Here is a 24449-nt window from a genome sequence, read left to right as displayed (position 1 = left end):
CTGGTATGGCGTGTTCAACCATAAGTACAAAGCACTACTATAACTACTACTATACTACTACTATACTGCTACTACTACTAACCATTTTCTAGCGCAGCAAGCTTCATATAGCTAGCGCAGAAACCTGCTATGGCGTGTTCAACCATAAGTACAAAGCACTACTATAACTACTACTATACTACTATAAGTACAAACTATACTACTACTATACTGCTACTACTACTAACCATTTTTTAGCGCAGCAAGTTTCATATAGCTAGCACAGAAACCTGCTATGGCGTGTTCAACCATAAGTACAAAGCACTACTATAACTACTACTATACTACTATAAGTACAAACTATAATACTACTATACTGCTACTACTACTAACCATTTTTAGAGCAGCAAGTTTCATATAGCTAGCGCAGAAAACTGCTATGGCGTGTTCAACCATAAGTACAAAGCACTACTATAACTACTACTATACTACTATAAGTACAAACTATACTACTACTATACTGATACTACTACTAACCATTTTTTAGCGCAGCAAGTTTCATATAGCTAGCACAGAAACCTGCTATGGCGTGTTCAACCATAAGTACAAATCACTACCATAACTACTACTATACTACTAAAAGTACAAACTATACTACTACTATACTGCTACTACTACTAACCATTTTTTAGCGCAGCAAGTTTCATATAGCTAGCACAGAAACCTGCTATGGCGTGTTCAACCATAAGTAAAAACAACTACCATAACTATTACTATACTACTATAAGTACAAACTATACTACTACTATACTGCTACTACTACTAACCATTTTTTAGCGCAGCAAGTTTCATATAGCTAGCACAGAAACCTACTATGGCGTGATCAACCATAAGTACAAAGCACTACTATAACTACTACTATACTACTATAAGTACAAACTATACTACTACTATACTGCTACTACTACTAACCATTTTTAGCGCAGCAAGTTTTATATAGCTAGCACAGATACCTGCTATGGCATGTTCAACCATAGGTACAAAGCACTACTATAACTATTACTATACTACTATAAGTACAAACTATACTACTACTATACTGCTACTACTACTAACAATTTTTTAGAGCAGCAAGTTTCATATAGCTAGCACAGAAACCTGCTACGGCGTGTTCAACCATAAGTACAAAGCACTACTATAACTACTACTATACTACTATAAGTACAAACTATACTACTACTATACTGCTACTACTACTAACCATTTTTTAGCGCAGCAGGTTTCATATAGCTAGCAGAGAAACCTGCTACGGAGTGTTCAACCATAAGTACAAAGCACTACTATAACTAATACTATACTACTATAAGTAAAAACTATACTACTACTATACTGCTACTACTACTAACCATTTTTTAGCGCAGCAAGTTTCATATAGCTAGCGCAGAAACCTGGTATAGCGTGTTCAACCATAAGTACAAAGCACTACTATAACTACTACTATACTACTACTATAATGCTACTACTACTAACCATTTTCTAGCTCAGCAAGTTTCATATAGCTAGCGCAGAAACCTGCTATGGCGTGTTCAACCATAAGAACAAAGCACTACTATAACTACTACGATAATACTATAAGTACAAACTATACTACTACTATACTGCTACTACTACTAACCATTTTTTAGCGCAGCAAGCTTCATATAGCTAGCGCAGAAACCTGCTATGGCGTGTTCAACCATAAGCACAAAGCACTACTATAACTACTACTATACTACTATAAGTACAAACTATACTACTACTATACTACTACCACTACTACTATAAGTACAAACTATACTACTACTACTACTATAAGTACAAAGTAATATGAAGAGTGAACCAGGTCCCGATAAGTAAGTTGTAAGATTGAGAGGTATGACGAGGGAGGAGGGATCTTTGGGTAAACCCTCCTAGAATCCCAAGTTTTTTTTAAAATAATCCCCGTTTCTTATATTCTTCATATACTTGTATATCACCTTTTTGCTTTTTTTCTGTCTCCCTCCCCTCCTCAATATAAATTCTCGCATACGCGAAAAAAAAATCTCTTCATTTTCGCCTATTTTATAGGATTTGACGCATGATGAAATTCAGAAAGAAAATCTCTTCATTTTAGCCTATTTTATAGGATTTGACGTATGATGAAATTCAGAAAAAAAATCTCTGCATTTTCGCCTATTTTATAGGATTTGACGTATGATGAATTCAGAAAAAAATCTCTTCATTTTCGCCTATACTACTCGCCTATAATAAAAAAAAATTCTTCATTTTCGCATATTTTATAGGATTTGACGTATGATGGAATTCAGAAAAGATTATATATGAAAAAAACTCGCCAAGATACCTCACTAAAGGCAGCTTCTCTGTGTTTATTTATCCCTATAAAACTTGGCAGAACATTAAAATTTGTCTATTTCCAGAATGTTTCCAGATTTATTAGATATTCAAAACAATGATAAAAATATTTCTGAGCATATTCTATATGTATTCAGGCAGAGAAAAAGGGATAAAAAATCCGAAGATTGTACACAATTCAATGTGTGATGATTAACTGATTATAAAAGTTAAATAGGTTTCATGGGCGAGGAATATACCAACAAATACAGCATGTAAACCTATGGTAGCAGAGTCAATTGACGGTCTGATTGGCAATAAAGGGCCCGGAGCTGCCATAAGGTTGGGTTGCTGCCTCCTCCTGTAATATAGACGAAGCAACTGAAAAGTCAATTAGCTCTCTAAGACCTAATTTGTCAATTTATGTTGCATCCCTCCAGGACAATAAAACTACAGAATCTAAAGACTGCAGAATCTTTAAGGGGAAGTTACATGCCACAAAACTTGTTTTTTTTTCTATTGCCCCTACCTCCCAAAAACCATGAACATATTCAGGTCAATAGCATAACGCAGGACAATTTGCTATTGCCCTGCCTGCTACATCTGATTTGTAAAGTTTCAAAGAATTTGGGAAAATGTGTTGTACATTTGAAAAAAAAATCGTAATAAGGCATAATATCAAACTCATACCATTGAAATTGCCTTTCTCAATCCTAGAGTCAAAGAAGAGAAGACTCAAACCAAAATCCAAGAAAATACATTTTCCCCAAAGTTGCGAATAGGGATAACATCATATATGAATATCAGGGATAACAGGGATAAGTGTAATAGGTATAAGAGAGTAGAGACAAGAGCATAAAAACACATTTCCAGGCATAATTTAGGATCTAATTTCAACGGAAGTTCGATTTTCCTCACTCAACGAATTTCCAAAATAGCAAACAGCTCCCCATTTAGCATTTTTTGGAATATAAAATTCATTTGAAAGATAATGTTAGACCATTCCTAATAATCCGATTTCACTCAAATGGCGGTTTTTAATGGTTATCACCCCAAGAGACATATATCGTCTTGCCCTCATAAATCTAAAAATATGTACTAAAAAGGACCATGTTTACATGCGCTGCTTGAAGAAGTTTTATTAGACTTTGGAGGTAAGACCCTGTAGTCCCATTTTGTAGTTTCCAGGATGAAACACAGGGAAACAATCAAGTTGGGGGTATTTCTACGAAAAACAGCAATCCAAAGATGAGACAACAAAATTTAGCAGCATTTTAATATTTAAAAAAATATAAAGAAAGCAGAAGAAAAAAGAGGAAGAAAACGGAGAAAAAAAAACTAAAACTAAAAAAGAATTAAAAATATAAAGTAAATGTGGAAGAAAGTTTCTGACCATTTGTAATAATCTGATTCGGCTCAAATGACAATTCCGATTGATTATCACCTCTGCAGGCATATAAGGTTCTCACACGTCTCAGACGTCCGGAGGGATTTTCCGTCGAGGTAGGAGGCAGCATCACACGATCTAACGCATCTGATGAGGGAGGCTTACGCACTATAAAAAACAACTCATTAATACCACTAGGGTTGACAGCGCCAACCGCCTTCCATTCAAAGTTCGAGAGAGGCAGCTACTCAGCTTGTCAAAGCTTCTGATAATTTTTCTTCGTTTGTTAATTGTTTAAAACAAATTCCAAAATAAAGCTGTTAAGCTTTTGTCACCAAAACCTTTGATTACACATAATGTTAATTTATTTTAAATTAAGAGTCAACTTCTTGATATTTCAAAAACTTATCAAGTTACTATTTTCAAATATTTCAATAATGCGATTTCCTCTTCTTTCCATTTATAGTAAATTATTTCCATTTTCTTTTCATTTATAGTTATATCCGTAGCCATGATATACAAGGAACGTCATATTTGATGCATCCATTTAGAAATGCGACTTAAGGAACAAAACCCTTGAAAAAAAAGGTTTTCTTTGTGAAAAATTTCGCCTCCTGTGTATAAGATATAATTCCAATCCAGATAAGGAATTCGAGCCACCTGGGATCTTTCAAGGTTACAGCAAAGAGATTTTTCCTTGCAAGGAATAGCAATCATGTGTGTATCATAGGTAGCATAAAGAACGATGTTGGCACAATATATTATTTATTTATTTTTTCGTGGTCTTAGACCAGGGTACTTCGTATCGAAAGAGTTGTCGTAGAAACTTCGAAAAGGGCTCATTCGATTGGAAATTGGAGTGGCCTGTGCCCTTTTTAATAGTCGAAAGGGATTGGAGGGCAACTAACCCCCCTTCCATGCCCACCATTCCCTCAAACACAGCCAATCAAAATTTTGAGATATCCATTTTGTTCAGCGTAGTTTATTTTCAGATAGAAATTATGTTTTTGAGGAGGACACTTCCCCACAGCCCTCAGGGCAAGGGTTGTAAGTTATGCCCTGGGGACATGTAAGGTTTTTTTTTATAGAAAGCGCTGTCGTAGAAACTTCGAAAAAGGCTCGTTTGATTGGAAATTCGAAGGGCTAGTGCCCTTTTTAATAGTCGAAAGTAATTGGAGGACAACTAACCCCTCTCTCACGCCCACCTTTTCCCCAAACACATCCAACCAACATTTTGAGATGGCCGTTTTGTTCAAAGTTGAAATGTCCAGAAATTACATCTAAGAGGATAACACTCCCCCCACAGCCCTCAGGGTAAGGGTTGTTAGTTATGCCCTGGGGACATACAAGGTTTTTATTGAAAGCTTTGTCGTAGAAACTTAAAAAAAGGGCCGATTCGATTGGAAATTCAAAGGGCTAGTGCCCTTTTCAATAGTCAAAAGTAATTTGAGGGCAACTAGCCCCCCTCCCACGCCCACCTTTTCCCCAAACACATCCAATCAAAATTTTTAGATAGCCATTTTGTTCAATGTAGGTAAAAGTTTTAGAAATTAAGTTTTTGAGGATGATAACCCCCTCTGAGCCCTCGGGAAAAGGGTTGTAAGTTATGCCGTGGGGGCATATAAGGTTTTAATAGATAGTAATTCTGTAGAAAGTTCAAAAAGGGCTCATTCGATTGGTAATTAAAAGGGCTTGTGCCCTTTATAATAGTCAAAAATGAGTGGAGGATAACTAACACCCCTTTCACACTCACCATTTACCCTAACATATCCGGTCCAAATTCTGAGACAACCATTTTGTTCAAAGTAGTTTAAAGGTCCGAAAATTATGTCTCTGAGGATGACAGTCCCCTCACAGCCCTCAGGGCAAGGGCTGTAAGTTATGGCTTGGGGTACATAAGGATTTTACAGAAAGCATTGTCATATAAACTTCAAAATGGGTTCATTTGATTGGAAATTTAAAGGGCTAGTGCCGTTTTTTATAGTCGGAAGTGATTGCAGGGCAACTAACCCCCCTCTCACGCCCACCATTTCCCCAAACTCATCCAATCAAAATTTTGAGATAGCAATTTTCTTCAACGTAGTTGAACGTTCTAGAAATTTGATATTTGCCTATGAACCCCCCCCCCACACCATGGGACAAAGTGTTTATGTTAAACTCTAGGGGCAAATAAGGTTTTCATAGAAAGCGTTATCGCAGAAAGTTCAAAGGGGCTAATTAGATTAGAAATTGAAGGGACTAGTGCCTTTTTTAATAGTTGAAAGTGATTGGAAGGCAACTAAAGCCCCTCTCCCCCGCATCATGTTCCCAACTACGTTCACTCCACATCTCTAGATAGACATGTTTAACGTAGTTGGAAGTTTTGGAAATCAGGTCTTTGAGGAAGGCATCCTCTCCACAGCCCTTAGGGCAAGGATGTCAAGGTAAACCTTTGAGTCATATTAGGTGTTCGGAAGTGGCGTAGTTGTTAATACTGAAAAACGGATACATTTAACGTAACACGAACAAACACTATGCCCTGTTTATGGCCAAAAGGCATCAGAAACATCTGCTTATTTAAAGTGAAGACCGATGTAGGTACAGGGTATTATTATTTTTTTTTCTTGTTTAGACCAAAGCACTTTTTATCGAAGGAGTTGTCCTAGGAACTTCGAAAAGGAACTTCGAATCTTTGTCGTAGAAACTTGAAAAAGGGCTCATTCGATTGAAAATAGAAAGGGCCAATGCCTCTTTTAATAGTCGAAAGTGATTGGAGGGCAACTAGTCCCCCTCCTACCCCCACCCTCCCGTTTGCCCATTATGCTTAAAAACTAAATATTTCCTTAAGATTGAATCAAAATGCACTGTGTTAATGCAAATTCCCAATAAGACACTTTAGCAGTATTCCAAGAACGACTGAGGATATTATGTTCAACCTTTCGGGGCTTCTCCTGCTCTTAAAATTTAACCAAATCGAATTAGCGTAAGTGTATCCAAGCTATCAAAGAAAGTAAACGGATTTTTTTGCGAATGGTATCAAGTTTTCTATTTCAGGTCAACTAGAGGAGGTATAAAACTAAATTAAACACTAATATTGTGTCCAGATTTTAAAAGGGTGCATGTTGTTAAAAATTGCTGAAAATTTTTCTCCAGCATACAAATAGCAGGCCAAACCATAGTCTTAAAAAAAACGAAAAGATTTAAAGAATTATTTTCTTTTTACCCTGAAAAGACTATGTCAATATAAAACGAACAGAAACTAATTAAAAAAACTTTTTCCACAAAAAAGTTCTTCGAAGAAAAGTAAAGAACTCCATTAAACCACAAATGAGCAAAAATAAAATCAAATAATCTACCAAGCACGAAACTGCCACAAATCAGCATCGATAAATAAATGAAACCCAAAATGAACAGAAATTAACATGGGTAGGGCTCAAAACCCCTATGCCTTCCCAAGGCCAGGACATAAATTTGCACTTTACTGAACAAAATACAAATGAATGTGCATTGTCAGTTTAATATACATATACTGATATTTAGTAATCAAAATGTTAATATTATCTGATTTATTAAAGTTATAAAAGTAAAAACATTTACTTCTTTACTTTTCTTTGAAAAACTTATTTTGTGGAAAGTAGCATTGCAACTTGGCAACTTTGAACGGCAGCTCACGAACATCAAATCATGGTTTTCCGCGCTGTTCTTGGTCATCCAATCATCCGGGAGACTGGAATTGGGAAAACCGACTTAAATATTATCAATACCTGTTTGTCTCTGTCTAATCTGATTTTCAAAGGGTAAAATGAAATTTCTAAATTAAATTTTAGAACAAAAATTTTACAACAAGGTTCGAATCTAATAGGTTTAATCATTTTATAAATTAAAACCCATTCTTTGGGTTTAAACCACTAGTAAGATTACCATATACTTACAAACTACATGTCTTTTTCGGATTGCGATTCTTGAAGACTAAGGACAAAGCAGAGAATACTAGGGAGATAAATATAACGATAGAATAAATAAAGTAGTATTAATAGAGACAATAGAATAATACAAGGGTAGGAGAATGAGGGGAGAATGATACGAGGACAGCAGACAATAAACAAAACAAATGTGTCAAATATTTTATAATAATATGGAGTCTTGGCCCCAAACTTAATTGGAGCTTATTGTATTTTTCTCTTTTTATCGTTCTTGCTCCTTTCAAAAAAAAAAAAGTTTCGACTTTTCAGTCATATTGATAACAGAGTGAGAAACCCCTGATTTTCTTTTCTCAAATAGGTAAACTTGCATTCAAAGGATTAAGACGTTTGCATATGAAAATGAAACGGGGCATTGCTATTTTCAAAAATAATTTAGAGACTTGATTCATGAATGTGATTATCGACACCCATTTATCACGCCTATATTTACGATTTGAGAGTGCTACGCGTAATTACTCGTATATCGAATGCAAAATTGCTTGCACTTTCTGCAAATGAGAGACGACAGATTGCCGAAGATTGTCATTTTCAACGAACCGTCTAGGGTTAAACGGAAAGCAAATCGTCCGGGGTTAGGGTGGAGGAAAGTGATAAAGAAAGATTTAAAAGAAATTGAAGCTCCCAATGAGGCTGTCAAGAAAGTGACTTTGAGTTGATTTGGATGGAGGAGGAGCACACGTGGCTCTGTTTGCTTTGTGCTACGGTGAGCTGTTAGTAGTAGTAGAAACAGAGCAACAGAAATAAAAAAGGAGTCTAGGGCCGAGTGAGCATTATTAAATAGATCTAAATCTAAATTTAAACTACAACGTTAATAAGTCTCATTTAAATTTTTTGATTTCAGATTTATTATATATTTTTCAGTGCATTAAAAATATATGTATAATGAAATTGTATATTTGACGCAGGGTACGATTCCAGCTACCGCAGGAACAACATAAGAACTTTAGCAATCAAGAAGCGTCAATTATAGATGAATGAATAAATAACCCCAACCCAACCTTGGCTATGTGGCATTCAGTAGAACTATTGTTTTCCAAGAACTACCCGACCGGGTTTATCTTCTCCTGATTTGATGTTTCTTCTGAGACTGCTCATTAAAATCGAACGAATTTCGTACTGAGATTAAATGGCAAACTTTATAAAGGTATTCAGTTCAGTCATTTAGGGATTCTCTATGGAGTGACGGTAATATGGGTTTCCTGATGAGATGATTATTACTTGTAAAAAAGAGAGAAATATATAAAATAAATTTAGAAAATTACCCGGTTCAGGAGACATTTTCGGTTCTCTCGAGCTAGGTCTCGATGAAGTGTTTGATTCAGAAGAACTTGTATCAGTTGTACTATCAACTGGTTCAATTCCTGAAAAAAAAAGAAATATAATAATGAAAAAAATGTCATTGCTAAAAGTAACTTAATTTTTAATATCTAAAATTTTATAGCAAGATTTTTAATCACTCAGTCGTAAAACTGCGATTTTTTTTTTTTACCTCAATTGCCCTCACAATTTATTTCCTTATCCCTAGATGTAAAAAGATTTGGTATTTGATTTGGTATTTTCGTTGAAGAGTTCAATACCGCTCTCTAGGGCTATAATGAAAGAAAGGTTGAGGTGGCTAGGGCACTTTGTGCGGATGAAGGATGACAGATTGCCAAAGATTGTTCTTTTCGGCCAACCGTCAAGGACTAAACAGAAAGCAGGTGGTCCTTGTCTGGGGTAGAAGAACGTCATAAGGAAATATTTAAAGGAAATTAAAACTTCATGGGCGGGTGTAGAAAGGGAAGCTTTGAGCAGATTGGGATGGAGGAGGAGCCTGCGTAGCTGTGTTGGCCTCAGGCGGCTTGGTACTGCGGTGAGTTGTTAGTAGTAGTAGTAGTAGTAATAGCTTTTTTCGGTATTTTGTTTTGGATAGATAAAAAGAATTCCCCCCCTTCTAGATTCCGAAAAATACTCCCCAGACATTTTCGTGAACTGGTGCCACTGAGAAGAATCACACCAATATAAAAACCAATCAAAAGTCAAAATACTCCAAGAGCAAAAGTAGAACCAAAAAAAAAAAAAAATTATAATAACTCGTTTAACAAGATAATTGTATTTCCCAGAAATCCAGGTCTTCCATTAATGGAAATTGGTATACTAAAATAAAGTAAAAATAATATTAAAAAACTAGATAAAATAATACTAGTAAAATAAAATTAGATGAAATATAGTAAAAATAGAACTAGAAAACTAGATAAAATAACACCAGATAAAATAATACTAGATAAAATAAAACTAGATAAAACATGGAGAATTTTTAATAAAAAGTAGATAGCTTACTACTACAATAAACCAAGTAAATTTTTGTAAAGAAATGACTATTTGAATCCACAATAACAACTGGACCCCAGCGCCGCGCCGATGAGGGAAGACCGGCGGCGGCAGGGCAAAAAACAGCACGACGCGCCGCCGGTAAGATGTCGGCGGTGCGCCGCCGGCGCGATCAATGTTGACCACACACATTCATGTTTTCATTAGTCTTTCTCAAATCACAGCTTAAATTTACAACAGATTCGAGCCTATTCATGAGTTCAAAAATTCACAAGTCGCTGGCTGGAAACTGGTCTTCTTCGTTATTCATCAAGAGAACTAAAAATCTGGTAGAAACGAAATGGCTGTGGCGTTTCAGAACCCTTGCATAATACGAGTAGTTGAAGTATCTATTAGCTATGTATTCTTAACATAAATAATTGTCAAAATTAGTAGTTTTTTCATCGAGCATTACTGCATATAAAACTTCAAATACCGTATCACAAAATTCGTCAGTTATCTGGGTAAAAACTTTGAACTTAGAAGCTTAATTTTTGCATAATGCTCTTTGCCTATATCTGTTCTGTCACCTTAAAAACAGTTGAAATGGGTGGCTTTGATATTGATTGTTTTTTTTTTTTGCTCTTTTGGATTCCTAAGAAGCCTTTTTGTAATAATAAACGGTTTTTGATAACAATTTAAAAAAAAATGCATTTTAAAGTTTTTTTTTTGGCTTATTTATAGAATATATGTTGTGTAGGCTAAGGCTGAACTGCTGCTTTTTTATCGCTATTGGCTGCTCTTTTGGATATTATTCATTTTTTCTTTTGAGGATTCATTCCAAATTATAAACTGATAGATACCTAATATCAGTCAAATTATAAACTGCATCTAAAAGGAGTAAATTTATCAAATTGGAAAATACATGATGAACACTTCACATCAGAACACCTTCAATTACAATGAAACAAAAAACACTTAATGGTTTATTCGGCATAAAGAAAAATGAAGTGCCAGCTATTTTCTTAGGTAAAAAATGAAAAGCTCATCCGTTTTAAGTGTAATTAAATGAAATAATATGCAGACTGAAGTAGTTCCAGGAAGATGTTGAAATGTTCATCCTAGTTCGTCACTTCTAATCCAAGCAAATTGTTAGGACACTTAGTATCAGTTATTGAGTTTAAGCTTTGATTTCCAAATGCTCACAAGAATTACCAAATTTAAGAAAGTCGCAACAATAAGTCACTTGTGGTCAAAATACTTAGACTCCTCTTTGATCCCCACTCAGGCTCAAAGCTTCTGCTATGGTCATTTCCATGGAAATCTCCAAAGAGTTTCTTTTTTAAATAGCTTACAAGCGTAGTTAGGGGTATTTAGACTTTTTTGCTTTCCTTCAAGGCTTTGAAAAAAGTGGTATAATATTCCAAATGTTACATTTGTGCATATTTTTGGTAATCATTTGTGGGGTGATCAAATTTTCTAAACCACTGTAGATACGTAAGAACGTTGCAACATCTAGTACCCTGAGGTCAAAAGACTCCTCCTTGAACCTCCCAAATTGAAAGCTTTTATTATGACCTGGCCTTTTAATGTAACTTGGGCACTGGACCAAGGGTACCATTGTTACTCATGCGCAACGTTAGATGGGAATGTCGATATCGCTTTCGTCACACCAATTCGTTTTAGTGGGAATCTGCCTGGTACATATGAATGAATGTTTTCAAAGTAAACCAGTTTCATAAATAGGAAAAAAAATGGATTGGACGCATGTGCCCCTTTCCCTTTTGACAATAAACCCATGTATGTGCTGTATCAAGTGTAGCCCACGAAAATCTTGTTAATTTTGTCAACTTTTCAACTTTTTGGCATCCCTGCTTTCAATAAAAAAATCAAGGTACTTTTACTTAAACATAATAGCTCCCTATGCCCCCCTTCTGGTTACCATCTTGACAGGATACCGTCTCTGCTTTAAATAAAAAAAAAATTAACTCATTGGCCCCCGGCTTTAAAAAAAGAAAAAAATCGAGGCATTATAATTTAAATATGATATATCAATCCCCCCCCTCTCTGGATACCACCGTGATAGGTTGCCGTCTCTGCTTTAAATTAAAAAAAAATTGAACTTTTTGGGATCCCTGCTTTCAATAAATAAAATTTCGAGCTATTATCATTTAAATATAATACCTCCCTACCCCCCCCTCTAGATACCACCTTGATAGGATACCGTCTCAGCTTTCATTAGAAAAATAATTTACTGAATAATTAACATGGTCACTATATGGTTCAAACAGACACGCAAAATAACGTTAAACAGCCTAGTGTTCCTTGAAAAAAAAAATTGAGATTATAAGTAAAGCGGTACAGATACAACAATAAAAATGATGAAATTATTCAGAAATACCTCAAATTATTGGAAAACTGAGTGATAGATACGCCATGGCATTCCATAAGATCCAAAGAATCGAATTAAAAGGGAGCACACACAAAAGCCAAATAAGGTCAGTAGCCTATGAGAAATCGCAAAATACCCAAGACAATGAACAAGTCCTAATTGGGGGCCTTGGGCTTATCAAAATAGGTCAAGATTTTCCCGGGTAATTTTATATACTTTTTTTCGGTCTCCACTTTAAATGAAAAAAATAATTATCTTTTTGGCATCCCTGTTTCAATAAAAAGAAATGAGGTATTATCATTTTAAAATGATAGCCCCCTATCCCCCTCCCCTATAGGCAATAATTTACAATTTATTTATGAATCATATTTTTGGGGTAACTTCTGGTTCAATCTTTAATTCCCTAACCTTGTACATAACTTAGTCTATAGCTAAATTTGGTCTCAACCGAAGGCTGTTTTTTTTTTTTGGGGGGGGGGCGTAAAAAGTTTCCACAAACAAGATTTTATTTTCTATAAGGTGTTAATTAATTGAGTATTAAACATTAAGAAAATCTTATCTAAAAACAGCAAAAAAAAATCTGCAAACTTACAATTCAGCTGTAGAAACAATCTGTCGGCTGTCAATTTCAAAATCCAACAAAAGGCTGAAGCTGTATAGTAGTGTAGTGAATGCGTTCTATAATTCTATTCAACTTGAAAATAAAATTCTTGACTACGAATGATGTAAGAAATAGCAATTGGGAAACTACATTCGAAATGATTTAAACGCATTTGATAAAGAGAATGCTTTTTTTGGTCAACATATGAAAAACTGTGTGTATTGCAACATTTGCAATAGCATATTGTATCTGTCTGGTTTTTATGCAAATTAACAAAAGAGACGAAAATTAATGAACAAGAGAGTTGCGAAGAATTCTTGTATGCAAAGTAATATTCGGCAAGGAAAGTCAATGGTGATAAATCACTAGGGGTGGCACCGTGATTGCGTGATTTTCGGGATTTGGCGAACCAAATTTTTTTGGGGGGTGATGCATAGATATTATGGGAGATACCCGAAAGTTCGGAGATAGTGCAAGCCCTGCTTGATTTCTAATCAGGAAAATCGAAATACTAAACCACACGAGAAGGAAAAGCTCCGACTTTGTGGTTGACGCAATAAAGATTTGCCGCAAAATTAATTTAAAGCCAACCAAACGCCACCGCCTCTGCCGGCGGCGGCGCGCCTGTTGCATGCCGGCGGCGTTACGACACTTCGGCGGCGTTCAACCAGACCTCTCGTCGGCGGCGTTCGGTCGATCCGCCGGCGCGGCGCCAGGGTCTAATAACAACCATTATGAGGATCGGCTTAAACAAATAATTGTTAAATGCTCTTAAGAATTCTAATTAACTATAAGGATTTTAAAATTAAGATCATGTGGTTATTCAATATCGAGTGCAAATACTTCTGTAATTATTTCCAACACTGTAATTATTTCAATTAAATGTACACATTTAACACCGGGACCGATTTGACCAAATTCAATCTATTATGCACTTAAAAAAACGTGCAACATACCAACCGCATATCCAAACATTACACTTTCTTAAAATTTCCCTACCAAATAATAGGTGTACTAGAATCAAAGCCACTATTGAATGGTCTTATCAACTGTCTACGTTGTTTGTGTTGATTTGACCAACTTGCCTATGTAAAATTCATTTGTAAAAAAAAAAAAAAAAAAAAAAAAAAAAAAAAAAGTTTGTCTCGAAAACACGATTTTACTCAAAAATACAAAAAGGGGAAAAAAAAACTGTCTATCTTTACCTAAAGAGAGGAAAGCATTGATTTGTTTCTGTCTCTTTGGAGCCTGGGGTACTGCTATACTTCCTTTCTTCCTCCAATCCACGGAGAGCGAATCACCCGAAGACACTGTTATTGGGCGACTTGGACCATCGTAAAATGAGGTAACAATGGCCTACAAAACGCAACAAAAAATCATATATTCAGCCATATAAAAGCAGAGAGGTTAACAGAAAAAAAGTTGTGACTAAAAGAGTTTTTATTCTTATTATCGCTTTAGACTTCATACAAAAGAACCAATCAAGTGTTACCTCCCTTTAACTGGCTCAAAATTTTACATGGCAACAGACATTGAAAAATGGGGTTGTTTGGCATCTTTTGTGGCATACAATAAAAAAAGTAAAATTCTATACATAGAAACAACCATTACAAAAGACTGGGTTGTTTGGCATCTTTTGTGGCATACAATAAAAAATAAAATAAAATATAAAAATATACCAAAATACACATAAAATTCTGACACACACTAAACAAACTTCTTGTTCTTTTTAATGACTCCACATTTTATGCATGACAACAACCATTACAAAAGACTGGGTTGTTTGGCATCTTTTCTGCCTCCCTAAAAAAAAAAAAAAAAAAAAAAAAAAAAAAAAAAAAAAAAAAAAAAAAAAAATTCTGACACACACCTAATAAACTTTTTGTTCTTTTTAATGACTCAAAATTTCATACATGGCAACAATTATTACAAAAGATTAAGTTGTTTGGCATCTTTTGTGGCATACCATAAAAAAAAAAAGTATACCAAAGCATAAAATTCTGACACACCTAATAAACTTCTTGTTCTTTTTACTGACTCAAAGTTCTATAAAGGGCAACAACCATTGAAAAGACTCGGTTGTTTGGCATCTTTTGTGGCATACAATAAAAAAAAAAAAAAAAAAAAAAAAATATAAAATATACCAAAATACACATAAAATTCTGACACACACCATAAACCTTTTGTTCTTTTTGCTGACTCAAAATTTTATACATGGCAAGCGCAAACAATGGAGTTAAACCACACTTTTAACATGGAGATGCCTCTTTTTCTCTGCGATTCAACCCTCGATTATCCCGAGAGGCAAAGAGAAGGACACTGAACAAAATATCAGATACATAATGTTTATCGATAGCCTAGAAAATTTTCCTTCACAATTATACATTTTTTACATTATATTATTGGTACATTTATTCTATAGGGCCACCGTCTCATGGTAAAAAAGAGATAGGATGCAAGCTAAGGTCCATGGTACTTAATTCTGGGGAACAAAATTTGTTAAACTCCAAAAAGTGGCTTATCAAGCTGAAAAAAATTGGAGAATTGTAAAACATGAGCATTTCAAAGGGGAGATTCCCCTCCATGGGTATATTCATTATTTGTTTCGTAAATCAGGCATCATGACTGATTTTTAGCGTTTCAGAAAAAAGTTTTCTATAACAATTTAAACATGAGATCACGACTTCTTAAATTTTTTCCTTCAGACTCAAAACCACTTTCAGACTTTTAAATAATTTAACAATTATTTAATGAGTTATTTACTTCTGGTTTCCAACTGAACTTCTGATGTATAGTAAATTTATCACTGGAAACTTAGGAAAATTAAAAAAAAAACATGATCTTTTGTTTCATTTCAAAAATGATCTAAAGGTCGAGTGTTTTTTCAATTCTGGGAAAGATAAAGCTGACTCTACATTTGATAGTGGTGTTTACAGGATCCCGTGCTCTTCGGACGAGTTTTACTTTGACAAAAACCGTCAACAGCTGACCGAACGACTAAATGAACACAAATTTTCAATAGATAAATCTCCAAGATTTAAAAATATAATTGATGATTTTGATTCAGCCTTGGCTCTCCACGTTTTGAGGATCTAGATCATTTCGTTCTTTCTGACGAGGCAATTTTAATTTCCATAGTAAAACTAAAAAAGTTAAAAAACAATTAAAAAAAATTTAAAAGCTAAAAAAGTCAGGTGAAATTTTTCTAAAAAATTTTATTTGAACGAAACCACTGCAAAAAAAAAAAAAAAAAAAAAAAAAAAAAAAAATCAGTGCTGAAACACGTTAACTATTATTTATTAGTGGTAATGACATTTTTAATAATAATTGCTATTAAACAGAAATTCCTTCAACCCAAGTAGTTCCAATTTCAATCAGATCCTTCCTTAGGAGACCCTCCCACCCCATCCAGGGATGACCTGCTTTTCCTTTGACCCTAGATCGTTGGCCATAAAGGACGATCTTTTGCATTCTGATATCCTTCATCCGCAAAACCTTTCCTAGTCATCTCAAATTTTCTCTCATTTTAGCCCTAGAAAGTGGGATGGAACCACGTTTTTCGTACAGCCTACTGTTTGAAATACGGTCAGACAGCCGGATACCCGAAACGATCCTTAAACAATTCCTCTGGAAAATACCTAAAAAATCCTCCTTCGTCTTTCGGAGCACCCACATTTCAGAATCATACTCGACCACTGTCAATACTGTAGCTTCCAATATTCTAATCTTGTTTCGTAGACTCATCTTCCTATTTTTCCAAAATTTTTTTTACTGTGAAAAAAAAATCCTTTGAATTTGCTTTTCTACCTTTAACATCTTCACTATTGAATTTGCAGCTAAACAATTCTAGCGAAAGAGGTAAAAAATAAATAACAATTAAAATTCCTCCCTATTTCTATACCATCCCTCAAAAATCCGTAAGGCTCAAATTCAACATACATGAGTTATATTATTTGGACCGGGCATGGAGCGAGCAGCCTTCTGTCTAGTTTGACTAGGGGGCAGCGGAATACTGATATAATTTGATCTAGGAACTTCTTTGACGGATGGAATGTTCTCGACGGAATGCCTGAAAGGATAAGAAGGAGGCGGGTTGTACGCTGGAGGCGGCTCCCCGTTAATACGAACTTCAATTTGTACATCTGGAACACTGTGGAAAATCTGAAAAAAGAAAATATAATTAGAGGGACAAAAAAATTTTTTTTAAGATCTTTTGGAAAAGTTTTTTTCTCTTAATATCCCAAGCAATAATTGTCCCAGGCAGAAATATCCCAGGCTTAATATCCCAGGCAGGAAATAAACACCAGGAGCTGGCAATTCTTTCTTAAAGAAAGCTATATAACCATAAAGTCATATAGCCAGAAATCAATTACTGCAAATTCGTAACAAAATTCTTATAAAGAACTTGAGGGGATTCCCACTCTCTCTAAAGAAATGCAACAGCCAAAAAATGGATAATAAGAGACTTGAGACATACATTCCGGCTTAAACTCGAAATAAACATTGAAGTAAATGTTGTGATTCTTTATCGACCCAAACCCCAATCTTAAGATTCCAGATTAAACCGACTCCAATCACCAACTTTCCAAATTACTTTCCTGCTTTGAACCCGAGCCTCTATACCAACCCGAGCCTCTATAACCGAGCCTCTAAGCCTCTATAGCAATTCTATACCAAAATTGAAGTAAATCTTATTTTAAGCTGCAAATGATTGACTTAGGCATACCCTTCCAAATTTATGTTACATTCGGGTACCAACCAAAAATTCGTATTCATGTGTTTAAGATACCCCAAAAATTGTGTATACCCCAAATAAATACTTTATTATATCACTGTCTGATAGACAAACATATTTATCAGAGATTTTTACCAGATTTCCGATATTCTGAAAGGCAAACTTCTCACAAAACATCCACACTGCATGCTTGCAAAAAGTCAAAATGAATTCCAAGAACTCACATTCCTAACTCAGGTATTATCGAAAGAATAAGTCTTAAGAAGGCAAAAATCTTTTTCAAAAACTTTATAAACCTTGGCAACGCTTCATAAACAGGGAGGTTATAATTTTTTTGAAATCAAAAACCAAGAAGGGCACGATTTTGGATGTGAGACAATACATTGCTAGATTAATGATTTTTTAAATAGTAGCATAGAGCATGAACGTGGCCAGGAGGGGGGGGGACGGGGGGAGAATGGGGAGAAATTCAAGCTAGTAAAATAAAGAACGAAGAGAACAAAGTAAATATACCTTCCCCCAGGAGCGTGGGGGGGGGAGGGGCATTCGAAAAATTGATTCAAAGTACAATTCATTATTTAAGTCCCCAATGTCTTAAAATCATGCTAAGAAATCACGACCACAAATATCTATATATAAAATAACTATTTTTTTTTTCATTTATTTTATTTAAATAAAATAAACAAATATGTATGGTTACAAAATAAATATAAACATAAAAAAATAAACAAATTCATAAAAGTAAATATATATAAAAAATAAAACGAACCCGAAAGGACCCTATGTGGGGAGGGAAGAAATCTGGGAAAAGTCTAAATTCTCACAAGGTCTGCTTGATGAAAGACTGACAGGGTGATCAGCAGCTGATTGCCTTTGAACATCGCCACTGTATGTAAAGATGTGGTGCAAAGACTTGTTTGAATTATCATGTTGGACTGACTTAAAAACAACAATTGCAGTGTACCAGATGTGAGCTTATTTCGTTTTTAATTTTTTGAATAGCATTAGCATTTTTTTCTCATCTTTTTATGCATTTCTTAATTTTCTTAAGCTAGTTTTTCCCCGTTGTTAAACGCTTCCGGATGTGAAAATAAAATATTCAGATTTTTACTATTATTTATAAAAAAAAGTTTTGGTTTTTTCCTCTTTCAAAATGCCCTGCTTCATTAAAAGTTTTATGATTGTTTAATATATCTGTTACGGTGAATGTTCGAAATTTCTTTTTGTCTTCTTCGATTCAATTAGCTTTGCGAGTCAGCTTTTTCGGTCTTATGCAACCTATGATGGTAAAAGTTAAAGTTATGTTCGTTTAGATTAGGTTAAATTTAGTTCTAAATATCAGAAATTGGTTAAAAACCGAACTTACACCAACCTAACCTCGTCTAACCAAACCTAATCCAATCTAACCTCCCATCATCCAACCTTGCAACAAAGTGAAAAAATTGCCTGGCAACGGTGACTAAATCCAAGAAGAAAAAAAAGAAGGTATTTCGGACATTCACCGTAACATATCCACTTCCTTTTAATTAAGTTAAAATCAAGGTTTAGCATTGTTACCTACATTCTGTATGACACAAATCTACACACAAGAGATTTCAGTAGAATGTAAGCCCCTCCCCACCCCCATGAACATATTTACTCAAAATATTACGGTTAATTTTACCCTAGCTGAACAGGCACGAGAATGGGCACAATTTTGAGATTACGGAAGTCTTCACCGAATCAGGTATATTACTAATACCCTTGCGACTCCAAGCGCCAATTAGAAAGTAGGGCAAAGATGTTTCCTCGTGGATAGTGGGTTCGAATAGTGGGTTTGAAATACAAAGATCGACCTTTCTAGAAGCTAATTACTATAAATCAGAAGACACAAGAAAAACTTAGGTTTTATCCCAAATATTGGACAGAATTCATTCAAAACAGGAGGGTTGGAGGGGAGGGGAGTAATTGCCTTCTAGATTTTGAAAAATACCACTTTTTTGAATTTTCATTTAAAGAACTGGAAAGACAAAAACCTCCAAGACTAGACTGCCCTCCCTCCTAGACTAAATTTCTCATGCACCGTCATTAAAAAAAGGCGAAAACAATCTTTTCCCTCTGTACATTTTCGTTAATTAACACCACTGATTGAAAAAGTCCCCCTCGACTTACAAATATAGTACCTTATGAACCATTGCTAATATACCCATACAAGATAGGCACTTCTAAGAACAAGCCACCATACGTTATAAGGTATTAAATTCAAGCAAAAGCTGTTTGTATTATACTTATTATATTATTATAGTATATTATAAAATAGATATAATATGTAATAAATAGCTCATCAACCTTTTCTTCATCCAGTGTATTTCTTTTTTCGCATATCAGGTGTCCAGTCTTAGAAAAAAACCGTCCGGATGGTACATTGGTCGCAAAGCCACATAGAAACTTTTCCCTATAGACATAAAGGTTTTAGGCAGACCCACAGACTGAATTTCTACTAAATTAAGCAGATAAAAAGCTTTAGTGAAGGCCCTACCTTTTAGGAGATGAGATTAGTAATTGGTTTGGATTTGTAATTAGTAAAGATTTGAGACATAGGCTGCCAAAGATGGTTCCTTGTGCCCTATTTTTAATGTTCAATTTTGGCAAAATGTTAAAGTTGCTTTATTCCTGGAACAATTCCACCTAAATTGCTACTTTTTCTGTAGGAACTTTCTAAATATAATCATATTTTCTGCTTGATAATGGTTCTTTCAAACAACTATGCAAAATCTTACACGCTAGTATAACTTAAGACTTTGTGCTGCGTTATGTAATCTTAAAGAGTAAATTTTGTCCACAACGTATCCAGGTTTACATGGATTATTTTGATGAACTTTGTCACGAACAGGAACACGGCATACGGCATAACATGAACAGGAACACGAACAGGAACACGGCATAGGCAATTAAAGAACAGAGAATCAAATGTGAAGCCAAAACTCTCCGAGATTTAGATTATGTAGTTGATTTAAGTGTCCTAGATTGAATGTTAGCGAAATGCATGGATTCTTGGAGGTCTTGAGAATTCAGGGTGCAAGGATCAATAAATGCCGGTAAAGAGGTTAGGTAACAAGAAAATTGACAAGGTGAATAGCTTTATTTACCAGGGTAGCATCATTAGTAAAGATTGTGGGTGCAGAAAAGATGTAAAAAGTAGAACAGTCAAAGCGCAGGGTTGTTTTTTCATAGTTAATTCTTTTTTAGAAGAATAGGAAGATAAGTTTTCGGACTAAGAATGGAAAGTTGGAAGCCATGGTAATAACATTGGTCAAGTTTGATTCTGGAATGTGGGTGCTTCGAAAGACAGAGGAAGATCTCTTAAATGTTTTCCAGAGGAGTTGTCTAAGGACAGTCTTATTTACTCATTTGACTGACCGTGCATCAAGTAATAATATGTACGAATAATACGGTTCATTTCCACTTTCTAGTGCTATAGTGAAAGACGGGTTAAGATGGTTACGCCACGTTTTACGGTTGTAGGGTAACAAATTGCCAAAGGTTGAGCTTTTTGGCGATCCTTCTGGGGGAAAAAGAAAAGCAGATCGTGCCCGAATGGGAGGGGAAGATGGCTTAAGGAAGGATTTAAATGAAATCAGAACTTCATGGAAGGAGGTAAAGGGTGGAGATGCCCTCAGATAATTTGGTGCTTTAATTAGTAGTAGTAAGCGGATAAAACTCAAATTTTGAATAGGTTCTCTGAAGAACCTTTTAAGGTTCTTTTAAGAGCTTTAAATGATTTGGAAAAATTTTTCAAAACGGTGGATGGCACCATCGGGATTCAGCTCAAGGGAGGGTCTCCAACAATACTGAAACTAGAGGAACTCTTTTTAAAAGTATTAAATTTGTAAGAAATTTCAAAGATCAAATTCCGAACCTTCGAAAGAACTGGGTTGAATTTCTGACCTAAAAGAAAACTGTTTAGGAATTTTATGAAATTGAGTTAGGAGGTGTGAATCCTTATCCATCCATTTTTACTTCAATAGAGGCAGTTTGAACGGGCCAAGATTAGTACCGTTAGTACCTTTCCCGCTGGTACGTATTCTTTTGAGGCTTCTCAGAGAAACTTTGAAAAGAATTCAAGGGAATAGAAAAAGGGATTTGATAGATGACAGGAACTTGGAGGGAACCTGACGAATGAATAAATCCATCGAAACAGTCTCGTTACCTTGCTAATTTAAAAGACCTTGATCAGAATCTCAAGGTGTCTTATTTTTTTTTATAACTATTCAAGTACCAAGGACAGTGAAAATAGAATCTGATTCCGTGAATTGGTTAATTGATCTTACAAAACCATATATATCTTAAAAAACAAGGACAAATTAGGAATTCAATTTTTGATGAAAAAGACCTTCATATGCACTTATGCGGTTTTTTGTAGTACCGCCCCCCCCCCCAAAAGAGAAATACTTATAGAAAGTTTTTATTTTGACATGCTTGGTAATTTAAGTTGCTCAAAACTCTCATACAGTTTTGATGTTCTTGGTATTTGAAGGTATTTTAATACTTTATTCAAGTTATAGGTAATAACATCTTAAAACTTATTGTGTGAAGACAATTTGGGATTTTAAACTTTTGGATGGGTAAACTAGAATCGATCCTGTTCAGCAAAAAGAAAGAAATAAAAAATAAAATTCCTTTGGGATTTCAAACATTTCCTTTGGGATTCTTTTGGGAATTCCTTCCATTTGGGATTTCAAGCTGAAAGAAAGAAAGAAGGCAAAAAATACCTTTCCTTTAGGATAGTATTCAATAAAAGATTCAAAAATTCTACAAGCCAAACCCGTTTTAATTGAATTCTCAAGAGCATTTCTATATTCTATGGGGGCTTAACGCTGTATACAAGTTTTAAATAACTGCTACTACTGCTACTACTAACAACTCACTGCAGCACTAAGCCACCTGAGGCCGACACAGCTACGCACATTCGTCCTCCATCCCAATCTATTCATAGCCACAATCTCCCAACCAGTTCCCATTTCACTTAAGCCTATCCATGCGACATCACACGACCCCATTCGGGGATGACCTGCTTTTCATTTGGTCGATTAGCCTGGCGAGACGTTTATTTAAAACTTCTGGAATCGCACGTTAGGACTGGTCTTGTTAGGTTTAGTAATAAGCAACTAAGCAAAGAAAAAAAGTCTGACCTTAGAATAATTTTCAATCAAAATTTCGACAACAATATTCGAAAATTTTATGTCAATAATAGACGTCATGGTTTCAGTTTCTGGGCGAAGAAGAGTTGGTCCAAAACAAACTCCTAAATTTGATATCGTCATTAAATTCTTCTCGCTTACAGCAGCAACCCTAGAGAAAAAAAAATATAAAAAGACTAATAAAAATAATTAATATGGAAGCAATTAGCTAGTGATCAAAGCCGTGCCTAATGGCTATTATCGGTTATTAAACATCAACTCATTCAAAGCATGGTTGCCATCCCCCAGAGTTTCTCCCAAGACCTTGGAATTTTTGCCCTGGATTTGATATATTAGGAAAGGTATATATGTTACCGTGAATGTCCGAAATCTGGTTAATGTCGACATTCAACAGTGAATGTTCGAAATTCCTTTTTCTCTGCTTGGATTTAATTAGCTTTGTGAGTCAGCTTTTTCAGTTTTATGCAAGCTATGATGGTAAAAGTTAAACTTAGGTTAGATTAGCTTAGGTTAAATTTGGTTGTCAATATCAGAAATGGGTTAAAAATCTAACTTAACCTGACCTAGCGCAAACCTAACCTAACCTGTCATCATCAAACCTTGCATTAAACTGGAAAAGTTGACTGACAACGCAGACTAGATTCAAGGAGAAAAAAAAGTATTTCGGAAACTCACCGGTGAATGTCAACTTCTGACTTATTTCTGACTTTTACCGGTGACTGTCGACATTCATCATGCAGTAATGGTGAATTTTGAGCATTTCTGAGATTCTAGCCTAATTTATAACATATTTGTAAGATTTATAACATAACCTAACCTGTCACCATCAATTTCCAGAGCATATCTGTGATTATTGACATACATCGGTAAGAGTCCGAATGTACAAGAATGCGAGGAAGTATTCGATATTTCACTGACGTATTTGGTGTCTGTTGACATTCGCCGGTGAAGGTCTACATTCTCTTTTTTTTTTATCTTTCACGGTAACATTATTTTGATTGTTTCAGCGTCCCTTTGAGCGCATTGGCCTAGTTGGCTAAAATAATAATTTGAAAGTAATGCTTAGTATGTATATATGTTACCGTGATTATCCGAAATTCATAAATATCGACATTCACCAGCGAATGTCCGATATACCTTTTCCCCTTGAATTTAGTCAACGTTGCCAGTCAACCTCTTCAGTTTAATAAAAGGTTTGATAATGACAGGTTAGATTGGACTAGGTTAAGTTAGGTTTTAACCCATTTATGATATTTATAACAAAATTTAACCTAACTTTTACCATCATAGCTTAAGACTGAAAAAGCTGACTCGCAAAGCTAATGAATGCAAGCAGAGAAAAGGAATTTTCGGACATTCACGGTAACATATATATATATATATATATATATATATATATATAAATGTATACATATATTATTATTATTAAAATTATTTTAGCCAACTAGGCCAATATATTCATAGGGACCCAAAAACAATTTGAACACATCAAAAACATGAAATGATTAAAACCAAAATTCATACAAAGTTGTATAAAGAATACACTAGCACATA

At 34.9% G+C, this 24449-nt stretch overlaps 1 protein-coding gene across 1 annotated transcript in view; it reads right to left on the bottom strand.

Annotated features, from left to right (window-relative positions):
- Nucleotides 1–24449, bottom strand: part of LOC148952703 (rho GTPase-activating protein 26-like) — a 98864-nt gene that overhangs the window by 6953 nt on the left and 67462 nt on the right. Inside the window, exons 12-16 of the mRNA XM_089087369.1 lie at nucleotides 22887–23046; nucleotides 16920–17141; nucleotides 14186–14336; nucleotides 8961–9059; nucleotides 3743–3904 (exon numbers count right to left, since the gene is read on the bottom strand). Coding sequence (XP_088943495.1) covers nucleotides 3743–3904; nucleotides 8961–9059; nucleotides 14186–14336; nucleotides 16920–17141; nucleotides 22887–23046 — 794 coding nt within the window. The remainder of the gene's footprint in view (nucleotides 1–3742; nucleotides 3905–8960; nucleotides 9060–14185; nucleotides 14337–16919; nucleotides 17142–22886; nucleotides 23047–24449) is intronic.

Source organism: Artemia sp. Qi Xiang Cuo, chromosome 4 (genome assembly GCF_049724085.1).
Source record: "Artemia sp. Qi Xiang Cuo chromosome 4, ASM4972408v1, whole genome shotgun sequence".
Lineage (NCBI taxonomy): Eukaryota > Metazoa > Arthropoda > Branchiopoda > Anostraca > Artemiidae > Artemia > Artemia sp. Qi Xiang Cuo.
The sequence above is the reverse complement of the archived record's forward strand: the minus strand, read 5'-3'. Positions and strand labels throughout refer to the sequence as shown.